This window comes from Anas acuta, chromosome 14 (genome assembly GCF_963932015.1).
Source record: "Anas acuta chromosome 14, bAnaAcu1.1, whole genome shotgun sequence".
Taxonomy (NCBI): Eukaryota; Metazoa; Chordata; class Aves; order Anseriformes; family Anatidae; genus Anas; species Anas acuta.
Window position 1 is genome coordinate 6,035,274 of NC_088992.1, and position 25,729 is coordinate 6,061,002.

At 65.8% G+C, this 25,729-nt stretch overlaps 2 protein-coding genes across 6 annotated transcripts; both read left to right on the forward strand.

Annotated features, from left to right (window-relative positions):
* The first annotated feature begins 2,051 nt into the window (after positions 1 to 2,051).
* SYNPO (synaptopodin) lies at positions 2,052 to 20,083 on the forward strand. 4 transcript variants are annotated; one of them, XM_068697895.1, is made up of 4 exons: positions 2,052 to 2,167; positions 6,591 to 7,182; positions 14,436 to 16,717; positions 18,114 to 20,083. In XM_068697895.1, exons 2-4 carry the CDS (start codon positions 6,918 to 6,920, stop codon positions 18,891 to 18,893), a joined length of 3,327 nt encoding a protein of 1,108 aa, XP_068553996.1. In that variant the 5' UTR covers positions 2,052 to 2,167; positions 6,591 to 6,917; the 3' UTR covers positions 18,894 to 20,083. The 4 variants fall into 4 exon arrangements, with proteins under 4 accessions (XP_068553996.1, XP_068553995.1, XP_068553997.1 ...); XM_068697894.1 differs by lacking the exons at positions 2,052 to 2,167; positions 6,591 to 7,182 and adding an exon at positions 9,515 to 10,259; XM_068697896.1 differs by lacking the exons at positions 2,052 to 2,167; positions 6,591 to 7,182 and adding an exon at positions 10,333 to 11,581.
* A 148-nt stretch (positions 20,084 to 20,231) lies between these two features.
* MYOZ3 (myozenin 3) lies at positions 20,232 to 25,424 on the forward strand. 2 transcript variants are annotated; one of them, XM_068697911.1, is made up of 7 exons: positions 20,232 to 20,468; positions 21,273 to 21,359; positions 21,455 to 21,609; positions 21,795 to 21,863; positions 21,956 to 22,100; positions 22,376 to 22,547; positions 24,152 to 25,424. In XM_068697911.1, the coding sequence occupies exons 2-7, from the start codon at positions 21,329 to 21,331 to the stop codon at positions 24,312 to 24,314; spliced, it is 735 nt and encodes a 244-aa protein (XP_068554012.1). In that variant the 5' UTR covers positions 20,232 to 20,468; positions 21,273 to 21,328; the 3' UTR covers positions 24,315 to 25,424. The 2 variants fall into 2 exon arrangements, with proteins under 2 accessions (XP_068554012.1, XP_068554011.1); XM_068697910.1 differs by having other exon boundaries at positions 20,232 to 20,440.
* The last annotated feature ends 305 nt before the right edge of the window (positions 25,425 to 25,729 follow it).

Here is a 25,729-nt window from a genome sequence, read left to right on the forward strand (position 1 = left end):
TTTCTTGCATGTTTGCTCTGCTGCCTCACCACCACGCTGGGCCTCAGATGTGGCTGTGCCGTCCCCAGGCGGGGATGGCAGAGCCGTGGCCTTGTGCTGGCACCAGGAGGATGCTCTCTGAGCAGGGACACCCAACCACGGGGTGACGATGGCAATGTTGGGCGGTGATGTGGGTGAAGATGGGGGCTGTGCGACCACCTGGGCTCCTGCCAGCGCAGCCACAGCCCCCTGGGGGGGTCCAAGCCCCCCGCTGTAAGGAGCCAGCAGGGGCTGTCCCAGGGCTGGGTGCGGACAGGAGAAGGGCACCCATGGGTGCTGACACCACCCCGTGCCAGGAAGCCCTGGGGTGGCCGAGCCAAGGCCCTGCCCCGTCTCGGCGCTTTCCCAGCGCGCCGCCAGCCCCGGCCCCGTGGCTGCGAGGCGTTTTGCATTCCTCCCCGCGCCGAAGGGATGCTTTATCGACGGCTTTTTATTATTATTTTTTTTTTTTTCCTGCAGACTATTTTCTTTTCATGAAAACATGAAATGGTCCGAGAGATAAGGAGCAAATTTATAGCAGTTCACACCAAAGCGGCCAAGACGCTGGCGAGGAAAAATGCCTTCCCCCCGCTGCCCAACCTCCCCGCGCGCGGTCCCCACCCCGGCCGCTTCCTCTCATTCTCTCCCAATTCTCGTGACTCCCACGACCAGCCCGGCTGCCCCGCTCCCCGTTCTTCCTGCCCGAGGCTGGGCTTGCAGCGAGGTCCCCACCGAGCCCGTGGCACGGATGGGGTTGGGGTTTCTCCCCCTGTGAGCCTCGCACGGCCCCGGGGATGCTGGCGAGGAGCGCGCCGGGGCGATGCGGCTTGGGGTTAGGGGCACACAGCCCGCATCCATCCCCTCGCCTTGGATAAAGCACCTGGGGCTTCAGGATCCTGCTGCTGCAAGGACTTCCTAACATTATAAACGAGTCCAAAATTGTTTTTGGGGGATGTTTTTGGGGCTCCCTGCAGTGGCAGTGCTGGCATTCGGGGTGGAGCCGGTGTGCTCCGTGCCGCATCCGATGGCGAGGGGCGAGCGCGGTCCTGGCGCAGCCGCTGCCCCCCAGCCCCCTCCCCTCTCCTGCCCCCATAAAGCTCCCCTTGTCCCGTCCCTGCCGCTGGGAGCCTGCTCAGCACAGTGGCCCCGGGGCTCGCCGCGCTGCAATGTTTAACTTACCGAAATCTGCAATAAATTTTCCTGGCTGCCCCCAATCAGCCGGCCCCCTCACTCCGCCGCTGCAGGTTTACGAGCTCTGAAGAGCTGTAAAGGCCTTTTACGGGCTGTGTTTTTTATTTCAAATTAGGGTCCGACTGGATAAACACCGGACAAAGTACCAATTGACCGTGGCTGCGCCGTGGCCGTGCGCCCGCGTCCTCTCCTGCCCGTGGGGTCGGAGCCGACGCCTCCTGTATGGGGAGGGGTGTGCAGTGCCAGGGATGCCCTCGCACGAGTGGTGCCACCCCGATTTTGGGGTGTCGTGGTCTGTCCCCGCGTGCCACGGAGGGAGGCACAGTGAGGAGACCCAGCACAGGCATTTTCCAGCCCTCCCGTGCCTGCTCGCTGCTCTCAGGGATGGTTGAGTGTCTCGGGGATGGGATGGGATGGGGCGAGCTGCCGGCCCCTCTGCCACCATCAGCCACAGCCCCACAGGCCCCCGTGTCACTGCCATGTCCCCAAGGCAGGGGGTGAGATGGGAGGGGAGGGTTTGGGGGTCTCACACCCCATGGATCTCCATCGTGGGCACACACATGTCCCTACAAATGGGGACATGGCCTTGAATTTGGGAGATTTGGCTGCCCAAAGCCAAGCAGGGGGTGATTCAGGGCTGCAATTTGGGCTCCCACCCCCCGAGGCAGGGGGGGGCCGGGGGCCGGGGGCCGTCTGCTGCTGCCTCCAGCCATGCCCCGCAGCCTAGCGCGGGGGCTGCGAGCGCTCGGAGCGCATAGGTGGTTAATGCCTTCAGCATGTATGAAATATCCCATATGCTGCGAAACAAAAGGGGCTCTGTGCTATTAAAGTTTCATTTCCCCACTCCCCTCCTCCCGCCCCTCTCCCCCCCCCCCCGGCTTCTCCCTGCCCTGCGCGGCGGCTGCAGGAGAGCGGGGCGAGGAGAGCCGGGCGCTGCCGGCCCCCGGCCAGGACACAGGTACTGGGATATGGGGGGGGGACATGGGGACGGGACCCCAGATTTGGGGGCACGGGGCTCCGCGTGGAGGGCAGAGCTGCCGTGGGGCTGTGTGTGATGGAAGGGGCAGAGCAGGAGAGGAAGGGAGGGAGAAGAACCGGCTGGGGGGCAGCAGCCGTGTCCCCCCACCCCGGAGCATCGGTGCCCCCTCGGGCACAGCCCCAGACCCCGGGGACAGGCAGGGGCTGTGCAGGGTTTGTCTCCAGCAGCTCCATCGCCCCCATTTCTGCCCCTCACACACCCACAGCCCCATCCTAAAACCTTTCCATCGCGCCCTGCAGCACGCGGCACCGCACGGGGATGCTCCGGGGCGCAAGGCTCCGGTGCTGGGCACAGCCCGAGGGGGCTCTGCTGCCTCCTGCTCCCCCCTCCTCCTGCCCGGAGCCTTGGGATGGAGCAAACCCCGTGTCCCAAGGCCACCATCCCGCAGTGCCGCCGGGCCAAGGGCTGGCAACGTGCGTGCGCTGCGCCTGGCTGCGTTCCCGTGGGGTTTTGTTTCCCATGGGTTGTCCCTGAGCGCTCACCGGGGGGCTCGGAGGGTCCCGTGCTCAGTGCTCGCAGTCCCTAAAATGGTAAATTGTCCTTTTTGGTGTGGTTCTGGCTGTCCCCAGGCTCGGCTGTGTGTGTGCAGCCATCTGGCCTCGCGCTCCCACCCTGCCTCCTGGGGGGCACAAAGCAAAGCGCTGGGGGTGCAGGAGCTGCTTCCCCTCTCCCAGCACCCGGCCCCCCTTCCCCAGCCTGGGGGGGGTCACAGTGGGACCAGCAGATGGGGTTTGTGCGGGGCTGAGCTGCTCCATCCCTCCATCACCCTGCTCCAAGCGCACGGAGGTCGCCAAAACTGGATTTGGGAGCTGCTGGGGGGTTTTCCTGCTGGGTGAAGGGGCCGTGAAGCACGTCTGCGGGGGGAGGCAGCCCCACCACACCCCCTCCGTGCTGCTGCAGCGGGGCTGTGCCTAATTAGCGAGCGTTCATCAGCACACACTCAGTAGCGAGAGGGGCGAAGGCTCCATCATGCCTGGCCCCTGAGCTGTGGGGTTTTAGTTTTGGAGAGGCCAAGCCGTGGTTTCACCCCTGGCACCCCACAGCCACCCTCCAGGGCTCCAGCCGAGCGCCCCAAACCCTGCACGGAGCTGGCCGGGGGTCCCCAAAGCCCCCCACCCGCCCTTCTCGGTGGCACGGGAGCCCTGCTTGTGGCACCCGAGGTCTCCAGCTCAGCCAAGCTGGCGCTTTCCTCCCCGAAACCACCCTGAGAGTGCTCCCGGGCAGATTTGACAGCCAGGGTGGGGCCGTCCTCACCTCCAGGAAGCTCGGGGGATCAAACCGAGCTTCGGCTCTGGCCTCGCAGGGTCCAAGATAAGCAAAGGGCAGGGCAGGCAGCGACCTGCCCCGCGCGGCGCTGAGCTGTGCGCCCCGGCACCAGGCGGCTCCTGCCCTGCCCGCGGCCATGCCCGGGATGCTCAGTAGGACCACGGCTCCGGGTGGCCCCGTTGGGGAGGACAGGGAGTAGGAAGACCTCCAAACCCCACCGGTAAGCACAGCTCCACCCGGGTGCTGATTTTTGGCAGGTGCAACCCCCCGCGGGGCACGGCGCATCCACGGGATCAGCGCCCCACGCACCCCGACCTCCCCCTGTCCCTGTCCCACTGCTCGGGGACGCCGGGGCTGGCAGGGGTTGCGTGGGGACAAGCTCTCAGGAATGTTGTTTTTTCCACCCCGGTTTCCGTCCAGGTAGTAAATCAGCGCTGCAGAAGGCTGCAGAAAGCTTTTGTTTTCCCTGGCACGCTGCTGGCTCCGAGCTACCCCAGCACCACCGCTGCCAGCCCCACGGGTTGGGGCCGTCCTCGGCTCATTTTGGGGCAGGATCCGTCCCAGTTTGGTGGCCCGGGGACCTGTGGTGCCGAGGGAGCACCCTGGTGTCTCCAGGGCTTGGCCACATCCATCCCTTTGCCATCCCAGCCCCGCTCTGCTCGGGGTGGCACCGAGCTGGCCCCAGCCCCTGCAGCTTTCCAGGCGTGGGGACGCAGAGGGGGGGTTCTGGGGGGGCACAGGATGGTGCTGGGGGCTCGGCTGTGCCTGCAGGGACCCCGGGGGTGATATTGGGTTGCAGCAGAAGGGCGGGCAGCCGGGCACAGGGTGGCTCGGGCACGGCTCCAGGCGCCGCTGGGTGACGGCGCAGCACCACGGGGACGGCTCCGTGGGGGCTCCCTCACCAAAACACGGGGGGGCTGCCACGTTTGTCCTGTGGGATGCAGCCGATCCTGGTGCTTGGCTGTGGAGGGACGGTGCCGCAGGGTCACCCAGCCCAGGGAGCAGCGGGGTTGGGGCTTTTTGCTTCATGGCTCATGAAAACGGTGCAGGAATCGCGCGGGGAGCAACCTGAAGGGGTTTGGGGCGGGTGGTGGCAGGAGCAGAGCCCTGCGCCCCTATCCCTGGGTCCCCACTGCAGGGATTTTGGTGTCGGGGGCCGAGATGCTGCGCCAAGCTCCCCCCCCCCCACACACACACCCCCCAGGGACATTCAGCTGCTGGCACCCAAAGGTGCAAAAGTCCCCAGCTGGATGCGCTGCGCCCGGTCTATTTTGGAAAGGGAAGGCGCCGATCTTGTGACCGGGGCTGGGGACTGAAAGTCTGGGCAGCAGGGGCCTGCCTGAGTGACAGCGCCCCGCTGGGAAACCCGAGAGCCTTCACACCCCCTGCCCCCCCCATCCCACCCCCTGCCCGGCCGCATTTAAGGGTGATGGAAAGCGAGCGGAGGGCGGCGATGTGTGCGGGGACACGGGGACGGACCCCCTGCCCCACAGCATCCCCGTGGCCCCACAGGGTGGGGGGCACCCCAATTTACCCCCATTTATCCACCCAGTGTCCACGTGCGGAGCTGGGACGGGAGCACCCAGGTCACCGTGGTGCCCCAAAACACCCCCCCGAGCCAGGTTTTGGGGGGTCTTTGGGGAGCTGTGGGCAGACGGAGCCGGGGGGGAGGCTTTGTGCAGGGCTCGCATCCCCGGGATTGGCAGCCCGAGTGCCAGCAGCGCCTGCCAAGAATATTTGTGTGGGAGGTGGAAAGTTAACTTTAGTTTTCCCTTCTCAATTTGGGGAGGGGGGGGGGGGAGCAGGCTGCGAGAGAGGCGGGCGGGAGGGGGGGCTGCTCGTCAGACCCCAGCGAGTGGGCAGGGACAGATAGCGGAGAGCAAGAGGGCTTCCTGCCGCCAGATTTCAGCACTTGGCGAATTTGGGGATATAGATAGAAATTTATTTTTTTTTTACTCTTCCTTCCCTTGGCACCGTTTCGCAGCTCACACATTTCCTAGGAGCACTGCAGCCCCCCCACCCTGGGCAGCCCCCGCTTCTGCTGCCTGCTGGGCTGAGCATCCCCTGCTGCCCTACAGGGCACCCCAAAACGCCTCCCCGGCCCCAATTTGGCACGGGTGGGCACCCTCCCTGGGCACCCTCCCTACCCATATTGGTGGACGTGGTGGCTCTCCACAACTACCAGAGCCCCGAATTGCAGAAAGAGCAGGGTGAGATCCCTTTTTTTGGGAAGAGAAACGCTGAAATCTACACCCCCACCCCCCCAGGATCAATTTGTGGAGCCCTCGCAGGCCGAGCGAGGCAGGGGGAAGGATTGCAGAAGTGACAGAAGATTTCCTTTGGGCATTTTCCAAAAAATGCAGCGTTTCACTTGGGAAATGCCCGAGAGCCTGGTTGAAACCCTCGCAGCCAAGCTTTCGCTGCCTGCTTTCAAAATGGCCTGCCTTTTTTTTTTAATTATTATTATTTTTCCCTTTCTTTTTCCAAACCAACCTCGCCAGGAGCAGGCAGAGTCCCCCAGGCGGGCCGTGCGCCCCGGAGGGAGCCGCAGGATGCTCGTGGGGCTGAAAATCCCGGCAGCGTTTTGGGGCGGATTTGGGGTCGGGCGGGCAGCACCTCCCTTCCCTCCCGCTCTGCTGCGGGGTGGCTGCGCCGGGGACTCAGGGCAGAGGAATTTCCCCTTGTATCCTGTCCCCGGAGCGAGGCCGTGCCCCAGCCGAGCAGGAGGAGAGGGAAGCGGCTCTGCCCGCGCTTGTCCCGGAGCCGTGAGTCACGGAATGGTTAAACACAGCCCGGCTTTGTTAGCTGAAGGATGGAGACGGAGCCAGGGCTGCCGCCGAGCTTGGGCAGGCACCAGGCTGGAGCCCTGCCTCTCCAAAACCTCCTGCCTGGGCAGACCCCGGCCCAAAAGCGCCCAGGGTGTGAGCATTTCGCCTCCCGGTGTGGTGACACGGGGCTGTGGGGTGGAATAGGGGCATCAGCATCCTGGGGGGGGCTTCCTCGCCCTGCCCAGGCTGGGCTGTGAGCGCAGAGGAGCTCGGTGCCGGCACTCAGCGCTCCCCTTCCCTTCACACAGGTCCTGGGACGCCGCTGCTCTGCCTGGCTGGAAGGGAGAAACTCCTGCAAAAAACCCCCCCCGTGGGTGACACCCCCTGAAGGCAGCTCCTCGGCTGGGATCCCGGAGCACACCCCGGAGCCAGACACCAGATTTCGGAGAGGAACAGCCCCGGGTGCAGCAGGGGAGCGAGGGGCTGATGCGTGGCCGTCGCCTTGAGCCCCCCACGTTTCCCGTGCCCCCCCTGCATCCCGAGCAGCCCTCGGACTATGAGCAGCGCCTTGGCTCTTTGGGGGCTTGAGGGGTCGCTGAGCACCGCTCCCAAAGGCACTGACGGCGGCCGGCAGGATGCCAGAGGGGCACACAGGGCTGCTGGCGGGGCAAACAAGCAGCAGGGAGCCCCATGGGGTCAGTGGTGATGTCCCAGACCCCGAACTCACCGGAGGCAGCCTGGCCGTGGGGGCCGAGCCCGCAGCTCCCCAAAAATCCCCCGACTCTGCCCCAGAGCTGCTCCCCACAGCCGCCAGCCCCACGGCTGACCCCAGCCAGGAGTGGAGGGTGGTGAAGATCAAGAGAGTCCTCATCAACCCCGCCAGCGAGCCAAGGAAAGCGAGTAAGCAAAACCCCCTCCTGCCACCTTCTGCCCTCCTCCCCCCCAAAAAAAAACCCGGCTGTGGATGGGGCTGGGGCTGCCCAGCAGGCTGTGGGGTGCTGGGCTCTGCCCATGCAGGACGGTGGGGACACATCTGAGGTCCCAGCCTCCCCGCTGAGCCCTGGCACGGGCTTGTTTTGGGATGATCTCCATGGCCTCAAAACCCTACAGGAATCTGCGGCTTCCCCCGGGAGCAGGGGGAGGCAGCGGGGGGGGGGTCATGCTCCAGCTGCAGCCCCTCTTGTGTCCCCGGGGGGATGCTCCTGGGGGAGATGCTCCAGCAGGGTCACCCCCGCCCTCCTGCAGGCCCATTTTTAAGCTCTGTGTCCACCCCTCTGCCTATTTCTCTCCCGAGCAGCTGTTACCTCAGCTGCTGGGGCAGGTGTGTCCCCATCCCGCTGGGAATTGGGCTCGGGGGGGGGGTTGTTTTCCCCGAGCAGCCCCCGAACCCAGGGAGGGATGGCACCAACCTCTCTCCTTTCACCCAGCAGGGCTCAAAATGAAGCAGGTTTCCCAAATCCATCCCCTGGGCTCCCTCTTTTTGGGTACCCCAAGCCCTCAAAGGCAGCACCCCGGGGACGGGACGAGGGCTTGCTGATGGGAGCCTAAATGCGCCCGCAGCATTTCGGGGTGCTGTGAGCAGAAGGGACAGCCCCAGCCAGCCCTCCCTGTCCCCCCCCTGCTCGGGACGGTCGATTTGCAGCCGAAAAGGTCAGGCCTGCCTGTGTCCGGGCTCAGCGTGTTCCCAGCCCGAGCTGCGATCCAGCGGTGCCGCTGCCAGGCTGGAATTTTCAAGTAACTCAGCAGGTTTGTTGGAAAGAGCGCGGCTGCCCCGCTTCCTCCTCCTCCTCCTCCGCCTGAGCTCACCGCCGGTGCCGCCGTCATTCTTTCCAGGCAGGATGGCACCGAGGGTCCCCAGCCCTGGCAGCAGCACCGGGGCTTCCCCCAAACCCCAAAAAATAACCCTAACCCTGCGTGTCCGTGAGGGGCAGGGCACCAAGCAGGTGGCTCCGTTTGCAAGAGCATCCCCGGGAGGTGTCAGGAGGCGCCTGCTTTGCTCCTTTTCCCCTTGTCTGGTGGCTCTTTGCGCCCATCCCCACCCAAAATTGGTGCAGGGGAGCCCCCGAGCTGTGCAGAGCCACCCAGCAGCTTTTGGGGAGCACGGGGAGCCCCGGCTCAAGGCTCGGGCTGGGAGCTGCAGAGGCAGGACTGGTTTCTCCGTCTGCTGTGCAAATCACCAAAAAGGTTCGCTCCCCGGGGGCTAGCGCCAGGCTCCCTCAAAAACCAGAAAAGCACACCAAAAAAAAAATAAAAAAATAAAAAAGCAAAGACCGGCAGGAAGAAAGGAAATTAGAAAGGCAAAAAAATAAAAATAAATAAGGCCAGGAGCTCATCCTGCAGGGCACGGGGCAGGTTTGGGGCGTGGGGTGGCGCCCAGGATCCCCCCGGCAGCGGGGTTGGGGAGCAGGTCCCCGGGTGGTGACACCGGGCTTGGGGTTTTTGCCCATTTCCAAGCGTTTTGGGGAATTGGGCTGCGGGGGGGGGCACCCTGCTGCCCTGCCTGGGTCTGAAACGGAGCTCGCTGCGCGTCCTGGTGGTGCTAGGGGGGGGGCGAGGGGGTGCTCAAAATTGGGTAAGGGGATGCTCAGGGTACCAAGGGATGCTCAGGGGGGGACCGATGGGATGCTCCGGCCTCTCTCACCCCCCCCGGGGGGCTCAGGGCAGACCCAGCGGGATGGGACGAGCAGGGCCGGGTGTCCCGGGGGGGTGCCAGGGTGGCATCAGGGCACCGGGAGCGGGGTCCCCATCCCCATCCCCATCCCCTCCCCTCCCGTCCCGTCGGGTTTGCTCCCCCCCCCCCCCGAGCCGAGCCGCTCCGTTGCACCGGGACGGGCACGGGCAGGGCCGGAGGGACCCGCAGCAGCCCCGGCCCGCCCGGCCCCCGCCCGCCGCCCCCCCCCGGGCTCTCTCCGAGGGCGGAGCTGCCGCAACTTTCCTGCCCGCCGCCTCCTCCCCCGGTGCAGTCGGGCGGCGGCACCGGCACCGGCACCGCGGGTAGGGGGGGGGGCGGCAGGCAGAGGCTGCCCCGGGGACGGGGGGGGGACGGGAATCGGGCGGGGGGGACACGGGGGAAGCGAGCTGGAGGGCGGGGGGTCGGGGGGGCTTGGATAGGGACCGGGGTTACGAGGGGCGCACGGGGGGCGCACGGGGGGGAGCGGGGATTTGGGGGCGCACGGGGGGGCGCGGGGGTTTGGGGGTGCAGAAGGGGGTGTGGGGGGGTCCGGGGGGCGCAGCGGGGTGAGGAGGGGTGCGTGGGTCGGTCTGCATGGGAAGGAGCCCCCCCAGTGTGCGCCCCCGGGGTGCGGCGGGCACGGGGAAGGACACGGATGAGGTGCCCATGGGGTGCCCACGGGGTGCCCAGGGAGTGCCCACGGCCCTGCCGCTGCGGGGGGGTGGGTGGATGGATGGATGGATGGCAGGGCTGCCCCGCTCCAGCTTCTTTTGGGAGAGCTGGCAGCTTCATTTTGGCCGGCCGGGGGAAATGCTGGCTCCACGTCGGTGCCAGCAGCAGCCTCTCCTTCCCCAGCGCGGGTGCGAGCAGGGCTGGTGCTGCCCGCTGCATCCCCTCGGCTGCTGTGCCCTAAAAAAAAAAAAAGCAAAAAGCCCCAACCCATCCCCTTTTTCCCCTCCGCTGGGAGATGGGAGCCCCGGGACTCGCTGCTCGGAGACTTTGGGGCGATTTCAGGCAGAATCGGGGCGAGTTTGGGTGCCGAGGGCCGGGCAAAGCCAGGGCACGGCCACGAGCCAGGAGCAGCGCGGGGCAGCGGGGAGGCAGAGAGCTCCAAATCCAGCAAAGCCCTCGCGAGCTGAGCGCAGGGAAAACTTGCAAGCGAATCGAATTTTCTCGCTGTGCCAGATCCTGTCGCTGGCAGAGGCACCCGCGAGGAGAGGCCCCGCGCTCTGCGCCCTGCCAGGCAGCTCAGGGCTGCTCCCACCACCCGAGCCGGGGGTCTCGGGGTCTGCCGAGGCCAGCACGGGTAAAAAACCTGATGGAGTTGTTATATCCAGGCTATGGGAGGGCTGGAAGCTGGGAACGAGGCAGAAAATTGTCGTATTTTTATCCGTGCATGTTAATTGTTCCTAGCTAGCCAGACTGCCTGCTGGTGCTACCCTTCTTGTTTTCCTAGCAGCAGATTATTTGGGATAACTGGGAGCTGGAGGGAAGAGCAGGCTTCGTGTGAGCGCGTCTGTGCGCCCTGCACAGCTGGAGTTGGGGCACGAGGCCAGCTGGCTTCCCTGCCCCAAAACCTGCTTAATTTCCGCGGTGTCCAAAGCCCTCAGCGCTGGGGTGGACACACGGGGTGCCCCCTCCCCAGCACCACCCGGCCGTGGCTGTGTTTTTTCGGGCTGGCCAAGGCGCCATGGTGTTGGGGTGGCCGAGCACCCTGGCCAGGAGCAGGTCAGAGCCCACGTGGATGTGTCAGGTGCCAGCGGGGCCCCAGGTTTCACGTTTCCCCTCGGGTACCTCGTGGCTTCTCCCTGCGAGGACGTCTCACACCCGGTGCTTGTGGCTGCCCAGCCCTGGCAGGTGACAGCCCCAAAATCACTGCTTTTCTTCCCAGGATTGCTGCGTAATTCTCTGCTTTGGGGCTCTTTCATGGCACGGTGGAGCTGAGTATGGCGCACTTGGGCCTGGGGCATCTCCCTGCCTGGCAATCTGGGGCCAGCTCCTCGCCTCATCCCAGCTCTGGGGGTTGATTTTTGGGCAGGACAGGCTGCGTTTGGGTGTGAGACGTCCTCCAGCACCATTTGGGGTCGGATGGCAACCCCAGCCTTTGCTGGATGCCTTTCAGATGCTCCCCAGTAGCCCGGCGAGGGGGCCCCCATCCTTTGCGCGGAAAGCTGAGCCAGAAGGATTTTTCTATTCCCATCTGGCCAGGAAGGGGGAACAACAAAAATGCCTTTCATCGCCCTCATCACCCTCACTGCAGGAGAGAGCAGAGTGTCGGTGCGGGGCGGCTGACAGCTCGGGGAGAGGCTGGGAAGCCCGGCGCTTTGGGGCTGCTGCTGGAACGCAGTCCTGGGGCGGCTGGAGAGCTTGGGACAAGAACCTAGGTAGGAATATGGACAGAGTTAGGGGCCGTGCTGGCCCCAGATGAATTGCTTGGCACTGAAATGATGCTCAAGGTGCTCACACGTGCCAGGGAGCACCTCACCTCCTGCCCCGGCATCCCAGCAGCGCAGGGGCTCGGGGATGTCCCCGGAGCGTTGGCAGAGCTGGGTTCATTGTTCGTGGCAGGAGCGGGGACATTTGGGGTTGGGAGACGTTTCCTTCCTGAGAGGCAGCGCTGGCGAGCCGGTGAGCGGCGTGGGAAGGAAGGAAGGGAGAGGGGAAGAGCGCGGTGAGAGCCACTCAGCCTTTGGACCCGAGCTTTGGACCGGGCTCCGTGCGTGGCCGGAAACCTGTCCCAGCACCGTGCGGACCTCGGATGCCCCTGGCTGCACAGGGTTTTGCTGTCACCTCCTCTCCAAGCTGCCCAGGGCTGCCCGGAGGCAGGAGGTGGCCCCCGGCCTTTGCTTGGGGGCTTGGGGTCCGTCCGTGGGGGCAGATCCTGGCGGATCAGGCGTGTCCGTGTGGGATCCCGGGGGCAGATCCCGGGGGCAGATCCCGGCTCTGTTTGGCAGCACAGGGCTGCGGGGGCTCTGCCGGCAGCCGGTCCAAGTGGGAAATCTCTGCCCCAGGGCTGAGTCATCCCCCCAGCACGGAGGACACCCCCGGAGAGGCAGCAGCGAGGCCGAGAGGCTCCCAAACGGCTCCGCGGAGAGCTGCGCTTCTTCGGCGGCTCTCGGCCTCCAAGGGAGCCCGGGCTGCTGGGGTCGGAGCACGAAATTCTCAGACATCTGGAGCCTGCGGCCGGTTTCCCAACAGCTTCCCGGCCCCCTTCTCCCCGCCGCCCCGCGGATAAACACGGCGAGGGCGCGCGGCGGAGCGGGACCCGCGGTGCTGGCCGCCCTCCAGCCAGCCCGGCCTCGCCGCCTGCCGGAGGAAGCCGCTTCCCCGCTCTGTGCCGCCGCCAAGGCAAATAGAAAAGTTGCCTTAAAACAATGCCCGGCCGCGGGAGGGAGAGGGTTGGGATGCCAGCAGCGCTGCTGCAGACGGGGATCATCATCCAGGAGAGTTTCCACTGGCGGTTCTCTCCCTCCTTGGCCCGGCTTAAAACCCACCCGCTGTGGGGCCGCCCGAAAGCTTGGTCTCCTTCCTCCTCCTCCTCCTCCTCCTCCTCCTCCTTCTTTTCCTCCTTCTCCTCCTCTCCAGCCCCTTCCTCCGCACCGGCTGGGGGCTGAGCTGTTTCTGCAGAGCACCGAGATGCAGGGCAGGGATTCGCACCCTGCTCAAGGGGTTGGTGGCCGGGCTCTGCGTGCTGCTCCGTGCGGGGCTCGGTGGCTTGCAGGAGTCCCCTGGCACCCCGTAAATGTGGTATTGCCCAGCCTGGGGCTCCTTTCATCCTGCAGCAGGTCAAAATGCTGTGAGCCTCCATAAGGACGTGGCATGCGAGGGATGGGTGCTGCTCTGGGGGATGTTTTGGAGGTGTGGGGAAGCCGCCAGCAAGGGCTGGGTGTGGGCGAGTCCCCTAGGCTGGAGGGAGAGGTGCCACCCATGGGTGCCACGGCACGGGGACACCGAGGCTGGGAGGTGGCGGGGCCACCCTGCATGCCCGAGGGGTGCCGGGGCTGGGACTGGCCGTGAGGATGGCAGGGGAAGGCAGGAGGGCTGCAGGGTGAGGAAGAGGAGATGCCCGGCACGGAGAAGCCTTCTCGCTTCCCCACGAGCTCTCTGGAAGGATTTGGCTTAGTCACTCATCCCTTCCCTCGCTGGTAGGCTGAACCACCGCTTAAAATATCCTGGAAGGCTCCCAAGCGGCACAGAAGGCAAGAAAATGAAAAACACATGAAGGGAAAGGGGAGTGGACGCTGCCTGCGCCCGAAGGAGCTGGGTTTGGGGCGGGCAGCCCCGGCCACCCACCTCCAGCCCCTGCATGGGGGGCGAGCAGGGGAAGGAGCCCCCAGAGAGGAGGCCGGGGGCTGCCCCGACCCCACTGCAGCGGGGACAGGTCCGAATGTGTCGGGTGGGAGCTGCCGGGCGCTGGCAGTGGCCTCGGAGGGGCTGGGGCTGCCCGGGCAGACGTGCGCGGCCGCGGGCGTTTCAGGGCGCGCTGGTAGGAAATGTCTCACCCCGAGAAAATGCCTTCCCGGCAGCTCCACATCCTCCCGGTGGCTGGGAAGGGCTTTCACCCTGACCTTTTGGCCAGCGCTCCCGAAGCCCGGCGGCTCTCACGGGGGCTTTCAGCGGGTTCAGCAGGCGCTCGGCCGGCTGTTTTTAGCACTTTTATAGGCTCCGAAGGAATGAGGCTGGCGCAGAGCTGAGGGCTGCGTTGGACGGGGTCAGGCTGTGCACGGCTCCTGTCGGCTGCTGCCATCTCGTGTTGCTGCACCAAGAAGCCCTGGGCTGGCCACCAGCCCCATGGAGAGGTGATGGGGGCCGATGCGGCCCCGTTGGGTTCGTTCTCCTGCCCGCACGGGGCTGTGCACAGGGATTTGGGAGAGGGGACACATGCTGGCCCCTTCCCTGCCCCATGCGTGTTGGAGCCGGGGGCTGAAACCCTGCGAGCTGCAACCTGAAACCTCCCGAAGCCTTTGGAGAAATTCCTTTCCCATACGGTCACGGCGATCGGCGCACAGAGCCCTGCAAGATAAGCTGTCCCGCGGCCGGCGGGGCTCGGGGACGCGCTGCTCCTCTTGTCCTTGTTCGGGGGCAGCGACGGTCAGGACAGCCCGGCAGCGGCTGTTTTCGGGGCTTCAGGGGTTGTTTCCAGCAGGAACAAGTCCCTGCTCCCGTAGGCAGCGTGTTCCAGCTGAAATAAGGCTCGGAAATTAGGAGGTGGGGCAGGGTTCTGCGTGCCCCCGCGCTTTGGTGGCTTTGGGATCGCACCGCCCTGCAGAGCTGCAGCCCAGCACCTCGGGCAGGGGCTGTGCTGGGTGGGGGAGACCCCCGTTACCCCAAACCGGGGTCCCCCCTTCCCACCCCAACCCCACACATCCCTCTGCTGTTGGTGAAGGGCTGGGGATCCTGGGGAGACCTCGAGGAGGGGCCGTGGGTGCTGCAGGGGGTGCCGAGCCCCGCTAACCCCCTCCCCTCCCTGCTCTCTCCCCAGGTGTCTCCCGCAGCTCCAGCCTCTCGGAGAAGGAGCTGAAGGAGGCGAAGGCGCGGAGCCGCAGGATCGTGGCGCAGCTCACCACGGCGCCCGGCCCCAGCTCCAAGGGCGTGCTGCTCTTCCACCGCCGCAAGCAGCGCGTCGACGGGCTCACCGGCACCGGCGCGGGGCATGGCACGGGGCTGCCGCTGAGCCCGGAGCCTCGGCGAGGAGCCATGGAGGAGGGCGAGGGGCACGGCACCAGGGGGACGCCGCCGGAGCCTGCCGACGCGCAGCAGGTCCCGCTGAGCGTCTACCTGAAGGAGAACATGGCACCGGCCGCCACCAATGGGCTGCACGAGAGGGAGAGGGCAGAGGGAGAGGCGGGGAGGCTTGGGGGGATGCAGGATGGCGTGGGGGGCAGCGTGGCTGCTCCTGTTCCGTCACAGAGTGTGCGCATCCCCGAGCAGAAGAATGGAGAGGTGGCCGGTGCGCCCGTGGGGACAGGCAGCATTAGCATAGGGACAGGTAACGCACCCATGGGGACAGCCAGCATAACCCTGGGGACAGGTAACACACCTGTGGGGACAGCCAGCGTGACCCTGGGGACAGGCAACGTGGAGATGCCCAGTGTGCCTGTGGGGACAGCCAGTGCGCCCATGGGGATGGCAAACCCACCCATGGGGACGCCAAACACACCCATGGGGACAGCCACCGCACCAATGGGGACAGCAAACTCACCCATGGGGACAGCCAGCGTGCCCATGGGGACAGCCAGCGTGCCCACAGGCATGGCCAATGCATCCATGGGGATGCCCAGCGCACCCATGGGGACGGCCAACACATCCATGGGGTCGGCCAGCGTGCCCATGGGGATGCCAAGTGAGCCCATGGGGATGCCCAGCGCACCCGTGGGGACAGCCAGCTCACCTGTGGGGACAGCCAGCACCCCCCTGGGGACAGCCAGCTCACCCGTGGGGACAGCCACCCCCTCCGGGCAGGCGCAGAACGGGGCTCGGAGCAGGCAGTACTACGAGGTTCACCTCACCCTGGCCAAGCCCAAGCCCGTGAAGAACCGCACGGCCAGGCCGTTCGGCACCCAGACGCCCGCCACCCCAAGCCAGGGTCCCGAAGGGGTCCCAAGCCAGCCCCCCGAGAGAGCCCCCCCTGCCCCCACCGAGCTGCCCCCGCCGCCCACCTACGCGGAGACGCTGGGCAGCCCCCCGCCGCTCAGCAGGGTCCGCTCGCCCCCTGCCTACTCGGCCCTGTACCCCCCCGTGGAGCAGAAGGTGCCACAGAGCCCCGTGCACGGGGCGGGGGCCGTGCCCCCCCTGCCCAAAACGGGCATCCTGGAGGAGTCGGCGGCCCGCAGGGCGCACAAGAAGTCCATGTTCACCTTCGTCGAGAAGCCGAAGCTGGGCCCCAACCCCGACCTGCTGGATTTGGTGCAGAGCGCGGACAGCAGGAAGAAGCAGAAGGAGCACGGGGAGCCCGGTGCCGAGGACGAGCCCTTCGCCCTGGGGGCAGAAGCCTCCAACTTCGTCCCCAGCAGCGCGGCCAGGGGCGGGCAGCACCTCGCACCGGCCGACGATGCCCCGGCGTGGTCGTCCTGCCTCAAATCCCCCCGCATCCAGCCCAAACCCAAGCCCCAGCCCAGCCACAACCTCACCGAAGCCAGGGGGAAGGGGGCCGAGCTGTTTGCCCGCCGGCAGTCCCGCATGGAGAAGTTCATCATCGAGGCTCCCTCCCAGCCCGAGCTGCTGCGCTCCCCGTCGCCCACCATGTCCCTGCCTCCCTCCTGGAAGTACGACGCCACCGCCTGCCTCTCGCCCATGGTCTCCAGGCACCCCGTGCAGAGTCCCTGCAGGCCCTCCAAAACCCCCCCGGCGTCTCTTTACGGCGCCCTGGCGGAGAACGAGGCGTCCCAGAGGGAGCTGGAGCTCTCCAAGCACCAGCCCTACCAGCTCCAGCCTTCGCTCTTCATCCTCTCCCCATCCAAAGTCCCGCCGAGGGCCATGCCACCGCCCAGACCTTCCCTTCCCGACGCCTACCCCTGCCCGCAGCGAACGTCCTGCCCGGCCTCTCCATTGCCTCCTTCCCCCGTTTGGCAGCCTCCTGCCATCGGGGCGGCCTCCAGCCCCTTCCCCGGTGCCAGCGGGGCTCTGCCCCTGCCTCCGAGCAGCCTCCCCGCTCCCGGAGCCTCGGCGGAGCTGCTGCTGGCCTCGCCGTGCCGCCGAGTGAAGGGGGGCTTCCAGGCGCCCCGGCCCTCCTACTCCACCAGGAACGCGGGGATCGAGGCGCAGGTGTGGAAACCTTCCTTTTACTACAAGTAGCGGGGGCGGAGAGACCACGGAGAGGGTTTTGGGGCTCCCCTCCGCCAGCCGAGTCCTCTCCGATTGCTCACGGGTGTGCGAAAGGCCGAACCGAGCCAAAAAAAGGGGGAAAAAAAGGAAAAAAAAGAAGTAGCTCAACGGCTTCCAGGGCGGTGCAGGGGGCGAGAGGACGCGGTGCCGAGCCCCCCGGTGCGCCAGGAGCCGCGTCTTTGTGCCGAGCGGGGCGGGGGGCATAAAGCACAGGGCCCCCAGGTGGTGACAGGAGCCCGGCCGCCCCGCAGTGCCTCCGGTGCTTTCCCTCTTCTCTTCCCTGGAAACTTTCCGGAGCATCGCAGCTCTGCCTCCGTCTCTTTTCTCTCCTCCTGCATTTCCAGCCCCTCCGACTCGCAGCCTCCTCGTACCACTCACTGTGCCTGCTCCTGTCTCTCCTGCTGCTCTCTAGGGACTTGTCCTTTGCTCCCACGCCGCCGAGCAGAGCCGCCAGCTCTGGGAGCAGCTTCCCGGGCACGCAGAGGCGCTGAGCTGCTGGGGCTGGTGCTGAGCAAGGCGGGCGCAGCGGGGGGACGAGGGATGGGCACGGGCACGGCTCGGTGCCGGCGCTCTGCAGGCAGTTCCCACGGCTGTGCCAGCACGTGCGGGGTGCTCCTGGCTCACCCCGGGAACAGAGGTGCCCCTCGCCCAGATTCTGGCCTCCTCGCAGCCTGGATGTTGGCCCCGTGCCTGCCCCAGCCTCTGCAGGGGGAAAAATCAATCAGGGTAGGGATGGGAACAGGGGGCTGCCTGCGCCGAGCTCCGTGAGCCCCTCTCTCCTGCTGCTCTCCGCATTAACGAGTTGCCTTTTGACTGTGCTTTTATTTCTCCTGCCTTTTTTTCCCCCTCCTCTTTCTGAATACACTCTCGTGCACTCTCAGACTGTCTCTTCTCTTTCCTGCTGCCTCGGGAGGAGCTGCGGGGCGGTGAAGCCTCGCCGTGCTCGGCACCGGGGGCTCGCACCCCCAGCACCTCAGGGGGCTCTGGCCCCGCCGTGCTGTGCCACCAGCACATAGAGACAGATCCTGGCTCCTATTTGGGGCAGGGATGATGAAGCACACCCTCGGGGGGGTCGTTAATGGCCCCAAATACCCAGGCAGGTGCAGGAGCCTCCTTGCAGGGATTTAACCCAGCCCCAGCACTGCGGCGCAGGGGGATGCGCCCATGTACCCGCACCTGCCTGGAGCTCTGCTTCACCTCCAGGGCTTCAAAAATGATCTGTGATAACGGTGGGGCATCAGACCCATTGGCTTCTCACCCCTTTTCCCCAACACCGATGCTCTGTCCCCTTTCCCCACCCCGGTGGGGCCGCTAACCTGCTCTCTGTCCCCTCCAGGACAGGCGCACGTCCCTCCCCGCCTCACCCACCTGGACGCCCCGATCTGCGCGGCGCCAGGGCAGCCTGGACGGCTGGGCCAGCCCGGCCTCGGTGCCCGAGCTGGACGAGGGCCCCCCCAGATCCCCGCCGTGGAGCGAGAGGTCCCTGTCCCCGCTGCGGCAGGACGCCGACCCCCGGGCCAGCCGGCAGATGCAAGCGCGGCTTGCCAGGAACATCATCAACGCTGCCCGCAGGAAGAGCTCCTCGCCCAAAGCCGTGGGGACCGAGGGCTCCCGGCCCTTCACCCCCCCAGCCGCCAGCCCCCAGGTTATGGGGTCGCCCGGTTTGCCCCGATCCCCCCGGCCGGAGGGGTGCAGAGCCCCGGCCCCGCAGGTGGCCACCTCCGCCTGCAGCGTGCCGGCCGCACCGGGCAGCCCCTCGCCCGGCTACAAGAGCCCCCTGCCATCGCCCCGGGTGGACGGGCCCCGCTCCTGTGCCTCCCCCGGGGTGTCCCGAGCCACCTGGGCAGAGGGACGCCGGCTCCTGCTGTCCCCAGGCTCCGCCGGGCTGTCCCCGACCCCCAAGAGCCCGCTGCCATCGCCGGTGGTGGGCGCGCGCTCCCCAGCCAAGCGCTACAGCTCCCGGTCCCCGACGGACTCGGACGTCTCCCTCGACTCCGAAGACTCGGGGGCCAAGAGCCCGGGCATCCACAGCTTCAACCTGTGTCCCCGCGGCTGGACCGGGAGCCTGCGGCTGAAACCTGGGGGGCTGCCTTCGGGGGCCCCCTGCACCTCCTAAAGCAGCCGGCCCCGGCCACGCCGCACCGCCAGCCCCCCGCGGTGCCACCCGAGGGGGTCCCCGGGCAGGGAGAGGCACGGGCAGGGGCTGGGGATGCGCGGAGCGTCCCCGTCCCCATCGGCGTGCCGCCGGGGTCAGCTGCCTCCCACCTGCCCGCGGTCCCATGGCCCGGCTCTATTTTTACCAGCCTAACCTTTCGGGGCAGGACTGCGTGGTCAGCAGGGAGAGCGGGGCAGCTGGCGGGGGGGACACAGCCCCTGGGTGTCCCCTGCAGCGCTGGCACCCCCATGGGGTCACCGTGCGCCCCTCGGGTGGGTGCCGTGGCCGGGACTCCCTCCCCCAGCAGGGTCTGACCCGGCTGGTTTCGGCCAAAACCAGATCTGGAGGAGGAAAATTCATGTTTTATTCCCCCGGTCCCCAAATCCTGCTTGCTTTTTTTTCAACTTTTTGACCCTAACTCCATGCAAATCCCCCCAAATTCCTCCCCAGTGATGACGAAGAGAGCCAAAGTTATTTATTGCCGTGCCGAGGGGACCATGGGCAGTCACCTCCCACTGCGCCCGGGCAAAGAGAGGGCCAGCGCCACCCCCAGCACTGTCCCTGTCCCCAGCACTGTCCCTGTCCCCAGCCCTGGGCTCACCCCATCCCCATCCTATGGGACCGAGGGACCCGGCAGGGACGGAGGGCACAGAGATGGGGGGGTTGTGGGGGTCAGAAGGCAGTGGTACAGGTTGCAGAGGGTTTGGAGGAGGTCTCGGTGCGGGAGGTGACGCTGAGAGGGTCCCAGGGACACTTTGGGGGCCCCACGGGAGGCAGCTCCCTGCACGGGGCAGAGCTCGGGGGCACGGTGCTGGCGGGGGGGTGCGCAGGGTGATGGGGAGGGGGGCAGCAGGGTGGGCAGGGTTACGTGGCAGAGCCCAGGGAGGGCAATAACGGGCCCCCACAGCGCTCCCCCTAAAAACAGGAGCCAGCCTGGGGTGCTGGGAGGTGCCAAGGCAGCGACCCCATGCCCAGGGGACGCAGCGTGCGTGGGCCATCGGGGCACGGCCCCAGGTAGGGGACCCCCTGTCACCCCACCCCGTCCCTGCTCCCTGCCCCTCCGCCCCCCCAGGAGCTGCCCTTCCCCACCACCGCCTTCGCCACCCCGTTGTGTACCCAGCTCAGCAATAAAGGGCCGTAACCCCACCGTATCCCACTGCCTGCCTGCCTCCCACCCGCCCCGAGGGGCTCGGACACGTGCGGCCACCTCCTGCTGGTGACACCGCCCTGGTCCCCAAGGATCAGCCCCACTCGGTGCCGGGGTGACACCGCGGCGGTCCCCAAGGGCTCACCCTGCTCCTCCCCCTTTCTCAGCCAGAAATAACTGCTGGCCTGCTGCGGGACCTTGGCACCCCGGCCGGAGCCCAGCACGGCTCGGGGCGAGCAGCAGGGAGCCCCAGGTGCCGCACGGAGCCAGCTGGGGCCACCAAAAGCTGGTGGCTGTGTCCTCGTCCCCAGCCCGGGCAGAGCGCATCGCCCCGGTATCACAAGGAGCCCCCCCTGGGCAGGTAGGGGGGGGTGAGGTCCCAAATTTGGGTCAGTGGGTGGGGGGCGCGCAGGGCATGGGGACAGCTGTGGGGTGGGGAGGGCACAGAGGGAGCGGGGAGGGGGTTTGGGAGAAGGGGTGAGGGGGTCCCGGGGTCTCCAGCCGAGGATGGGAGATATGGGACGCGGAGCTGGCGGGGAGCCCTGTGCCAGGCACCAGCCCTGGGGGGCCCTGCGCTGCCCGGGGCTTTTAGGGGATGGGGGCAGCTTTAGTTCGAGCCAAGAGATGCGGGATGCGCCCAACACCAAGCCCCCAAAACTCTCCGTGCTGCTTTCCGTGTCGCACATCCCGGCTGCTGCAGGATATTTTGGGCGGGCAGCACAGGGGGGGCACCTCCATCCTGCCCCTGAGGAGACGAGCTGGGAGCTGAGGAGCCCCCCAGCCCCACCGGGGGGGGACAGGAGGCGTCCCTGCACCCCGGCTCACCCCACTGCCAGGGCTGGGGTGGCCGTGAAGGGTCGGGGCTGCGGGTCCTGCAGTGCCCAGGAGCTGAAAATAGCTCTGCTGAGTGGCTGCGGGGCTGTCAGCACCTCTGCTCGGCCTGGGGGTGCTGCTCCGAGCGGGGCTCAGCCCTGGGGACACCGGTGCTGGGGACATTTTCTGCCCTAAAGAGGGGAGATGCCGGGCGTGGGGCAGTGCTCTCCCCCACGGGTTAACGGGGGCACCCCTGGGCCCTGCACAGCCCCGGGGGGTGTCGTGGGGAGCCCCCAAGCACCCGAGGCGGGGGAAAAGAGGCGACCCCAAGCACTGCTCCCCGTGCCCAGCTGTCACCCGCGGCCACCTCTCTCCTGCAGCTGGCCGGGAGCCGTCCCCATCCCATCTCCCTGCCCCAGGAGCGCGGCAGCGGGCGATGACCATCATGAAACCAGACCCTGGAGATGGTAAGTGCGTGAGGGGGGGGGGCACAGGGAACGCCACCAAACCGTGCGAGGGGCACCCCCGGCAGCTGTGCCACCCTCTCCCCTGGTGTCCCCAGCGCCCCGGCTGGACCTGGGCAAGAAGGTGAGCACGCCGCAGGACGTGATGCTGGAGGAGCTCTCCCTGAGCACCAACCGCGGCTCCCAGCTCTTCCAGCAGCGCCAGAGGCGGATGCAGCGCTTCGTTTTCGAGCACCCCAGCGGCTACAAGAAGGTGGGAGCCCAGCCCCGGGCAGCAGGGTGCCCCCTCCACCCTCGCATCCCTTCCTCGCAGGGCTCCAGCGGAGCAGCCACGCTCACTGAGGCTAAAAGGGAGGAGAGGGGACGGCTCGGCAGGGTGGGTGACACCAAGGGGGTGCCCCACATTCCCCCACCGACCCTTTTCCTCCCTCTCTGCAGCTCTCAGCGCCGGGTGGCTCGCACGGCACCGAGAAGGCTGGGCTGGAGGGGATGGCGAACGAGCGGCCGGTGGGTACCTGGGGAGGCAGCAGCTCCCCCTGCTCAGCGGGACGGGGATCCTGCCCCCATCGGGTGCTGAGCCCCGAGCCTTCCCTCCGCAGGCTGGGGATGCCGAGGGCCAGCAGAGCTTCCACTCGGAGCTGCACGTGGCGGCATCGCCCCAGGGCGGCCCCCCGGAGGTGCCCAAGAAGTCGGAGAGAGTCTTGCAGATGGGCAGAGTCCTCAACCCGGACAACCTGGCCCCAGGTGAGCGCTCGCACCCCAAAACCGACCCCGCTGGGATTGCCGTGCGGTGCCACGGGGACCCCCAGGAGCCCCCCCCCTAGCTCTGGCCCTGGGAGGAGGCGATGTGAGCGCTGGGCTTTCATCCTGCTCCCTCGCTGGGTGCCCTGGGGGGCTTCTCCTCATCCCTGTGAGGTTACGGGACCGAGGAAGCAGCCCTGCTGCACAGCCTCCTTGATCTGGGGCTGTGTGACCACAACCGGTGTTATACACACACACATAACCTCTCCCCCTGGCAGGGTACTCGGGGCCCCTCCGAGAAGTGCCCCCGGAGAAGTTCAACGTCACCGCCATCCCCAAGGGCTACCGCTCCCCCTGGCAGGGGCTCCTCGGTGACAAGGACAAGGCTGTGGGCAGGGAGAACCAGCTGCCCCTCCGACCCTCCTACGGGGAGTTCCTCAGCTTCAACAGGTAAGGCTGCCCGAGCTGCGGGTGCCACCGTCCGTCCGTGCTCCCCGCCAGGAGCAGCTCGGGGTGGAGGAGCAGCAGGGGCAGCCCCAAGCTCTCCGAATTTCCCCGGGTACCCGAGCAGCTGCTGGAAGTGCAGGGGTGCGGGGTTAATCCCCCCGCAGGGTGCTCAGAGGTCACCAGATCCCTTCCAAACGGGATCTGGGGGGGCAGCACTGGGGCAGAGCTGAGGGAGAGGAAACCCAGCGGGCAGCCAGGGGAAAGCAAGGAGAAGGCAAGGAGAAGCCCAGGTGCGATGTCGGAGGAGCTGCTGCGGGTGCTCAGCTCCTTGCTTCCAGCATTTCTCCCTTTCCAGCCTCAGCATTTGTTTGTGGGCAGGGACCGAGGCAAGGGCATGGCTCTGAATAATGCTTTCCCCCGAGCCGCTTCTCCCCTCTCGCACGCTGCCGTTCTATTTCAAGGCCCGAGCTGTTATTTAATACAGATGGATGCTAATTTAACACCGAGCCTCTTGCCACCTCCTCTAATTCTTCACTGAGGCATGAAGACTCCGACAGCCAATCTGCTTTTAACGGGGCTTTTCATGATCTCCCAAGCTGGTGGCTTTTAACTCCCTCCTCAGTTCGTCAAATACCAAACGGCACAGAAACGCTTTTGGGAACAGCCCGGCTAGCCAGCAGCCAGCAGCCTCGCCTCGAGCTAGGTGAATCCCAGCATGGCCGTGTGTGTCCCGGGGCAAGGCCAAGTTCACCACCTCAACAGCAGCCACAGGGAGGCAGGCGGATTTAATCCCAGCTTTACAAATCCGGGCTGTGATGCAGGGACCCCGCGACGGTGTGCCACTGGAGGAGAGAGCCAGAACAAAGCCCTGCAAGCGCCTGTCTTTTCCCAGAAAGGAGGCTGTTTCTGGAGCAACCCCCCCCCTTCTTTTACCTTTCCCCCGCTAATTTCTCGCTAGGACGCTGTTGCAAAACAGTGCCACATTACTCATGCTCCAGCAGCTTCCCAAGGCAAACACTCCCTCGTTGGGAGGTCAGCCGTGCCGCGCCGCTCCAAAACCAACATTCCTGGCGGCCGGGGAGCTGGCACTCCGCACATTGCTCCGGGAAGGGATGACAGCTCTTGCCCCCGCACTGCTCCTCCTCTTAGTCAGAGGTGGAGAAGCCGTCCCAAAAGGCTGGCTGGAACGGGGGCCAGGAGAAAGCCTGCACATGTGCTAGAGCAATCAGGAGGCAGCAGGAGGAGCCTCGGCCCCTGCACAACACATTAGCTGCAGACAAGTCGCTGGTGGGTCCATCACCACCACCTGCTCTCCTAATCCGAGCCCTTTCACATCTCTGGCTGGTGGCAGAGCCCGTGGTGAGGCAGCAGCACGCTTCCCCCCTCCCCGTACAGCCATGGGTGCTCACGCACCCAGAGCTGGAGCTGAAGGGAGCTCTGAGCAAGGGAAGCACCTTGCGGGGCGAGCAGAGGCTGTAACAGCATCCTGGGAGGGGAAAAAAGGGGGTGGTCACTTGTCACGGCTATCACTGATTGCTGCTGGGCTCCTCGAGGTAAAACACACTTTTTCCTCTCTGCGATGCGCTAAGTTCACTTGTCCTCTGCAGGACTCCCACCCCGTTTGACAGAGCAGTGCTCAGCGACCTCTTCTACGTGCCCCCCGCCGAGGTGGACCCCCTGAGCGGTCTGGAGCTGCTCGCCCAGAGACGCAACTTCAACAGAGTGCCGCAGGGCTGGGCGCGGGTCCTGCCGGAGAGCGACGAGCTGTAGCACCCCCCGCTCCCTTCCCCGGCGCCGCGGATGCTTTTCTCGCTAGACTCAGCCGTAGTAGGGGAGAGGGGAGTGAGTGCCCTCGCCTAGAATTTCGGGAAAGCCAAGCTAGAGGTCTCGGATCGTCCTCCTTTTCCTCGGGGTTTGAACAAGCAGCGTGGGGCCTCGCTGCTGCTGCGCTGGCACACAAGCCCTGCTCTGACAGGTGGTGTCCCCGGGGAGGAATTCCACCCGAAGGACAGCAAAAGGAGGCGAGGACTGCAGGACAGCAGCAGGACAAGAAACCAGAGGCATCAGCACGTTAAAAGCAGTGACCCAAGGCTTGGCTGGACAACAGCAGGGATGAGCTGGTCACCTGCCTGCTTACTGCGCTGCCCGGACAGGGAGGGGAGCACTGGGAGCTGGAAACTTGTGCCACTTTTTCCAGAAGCTCCTGGCTAGCACGTGACTGCTGTTTTTTGGGCTTCCCACCTGCACGCCTCGCTCCAACATCTCAGCCCTTCGATCCTCCGGTGCCAAGTTTGCTTCATACGGCCGGTCCAAAACTGCGCCAGTCTGGGGAGTCTGAAAGAAACTGCTGGGGGATTTGAGCAACTTCAGCATCAGTGGGAAGGAAAAGCAGTGCAGTCGCGTCCCTACAGCAAGCACGGACTTCTTAAATGCAAAAATCAGCAGTGGGGATTTGACTACACAGTTTTTTTTCAGCGGTGGGACACGCAGCTAGAAGTTCGTAGGAGAGCCAGCAAAAATTTAGGGAAAACCCTGCCAGCCGCTACCAAAGATCCCTGACACAACACGCTTTCTACAACTGCTTCTGTCAAGTTCTTTCTGTCACCCTTATTTAGCCCCATGAAACCAGGAGCACTGGGATAAAAGTATTTTTTCCACCGCTGTGGTTAAACCAGGTAAGTAAATTTTGTGGTAACGCTGCAGTTAACGGCTGCCTTGCTTGTACCGCGCATTGTGATGCCGTGCAGAGAGATTCCCAAGCAGGGATTCTGCTGTGACAACACAGCATTGAGGCAGGACACCCGCATTTCTGTTCTTCCCACAGCAGCATGAGGGGATAAGCAAATGTAAAGAATAAAGGTCTAGTCCTTTAACATTAAACATTTGTGATGTACGACTGCTGTCCTGTTCTAAACACACCTCTCTTCCCTCTGTCCATCAGCTGAAGAACACACACACCTCTGGGGAACCTGGTTGGAAAATAAATAAATAGCTGTAATGCACACCTTGCTTGCATCCAAGGTCTGTCTGCAGTGCTCACGGGCCCTGACTGGAGCCTTGGGGACAGAGCAGCAGCACACAGCACAGCCCTCCTGATCCCCCAATGTGCCTCAACGCCCCCAACACTGCCTGGGATGTCTCTTACCTGACAAAAACCAATTACCTGTGCCCACAGCTCAGCCCTT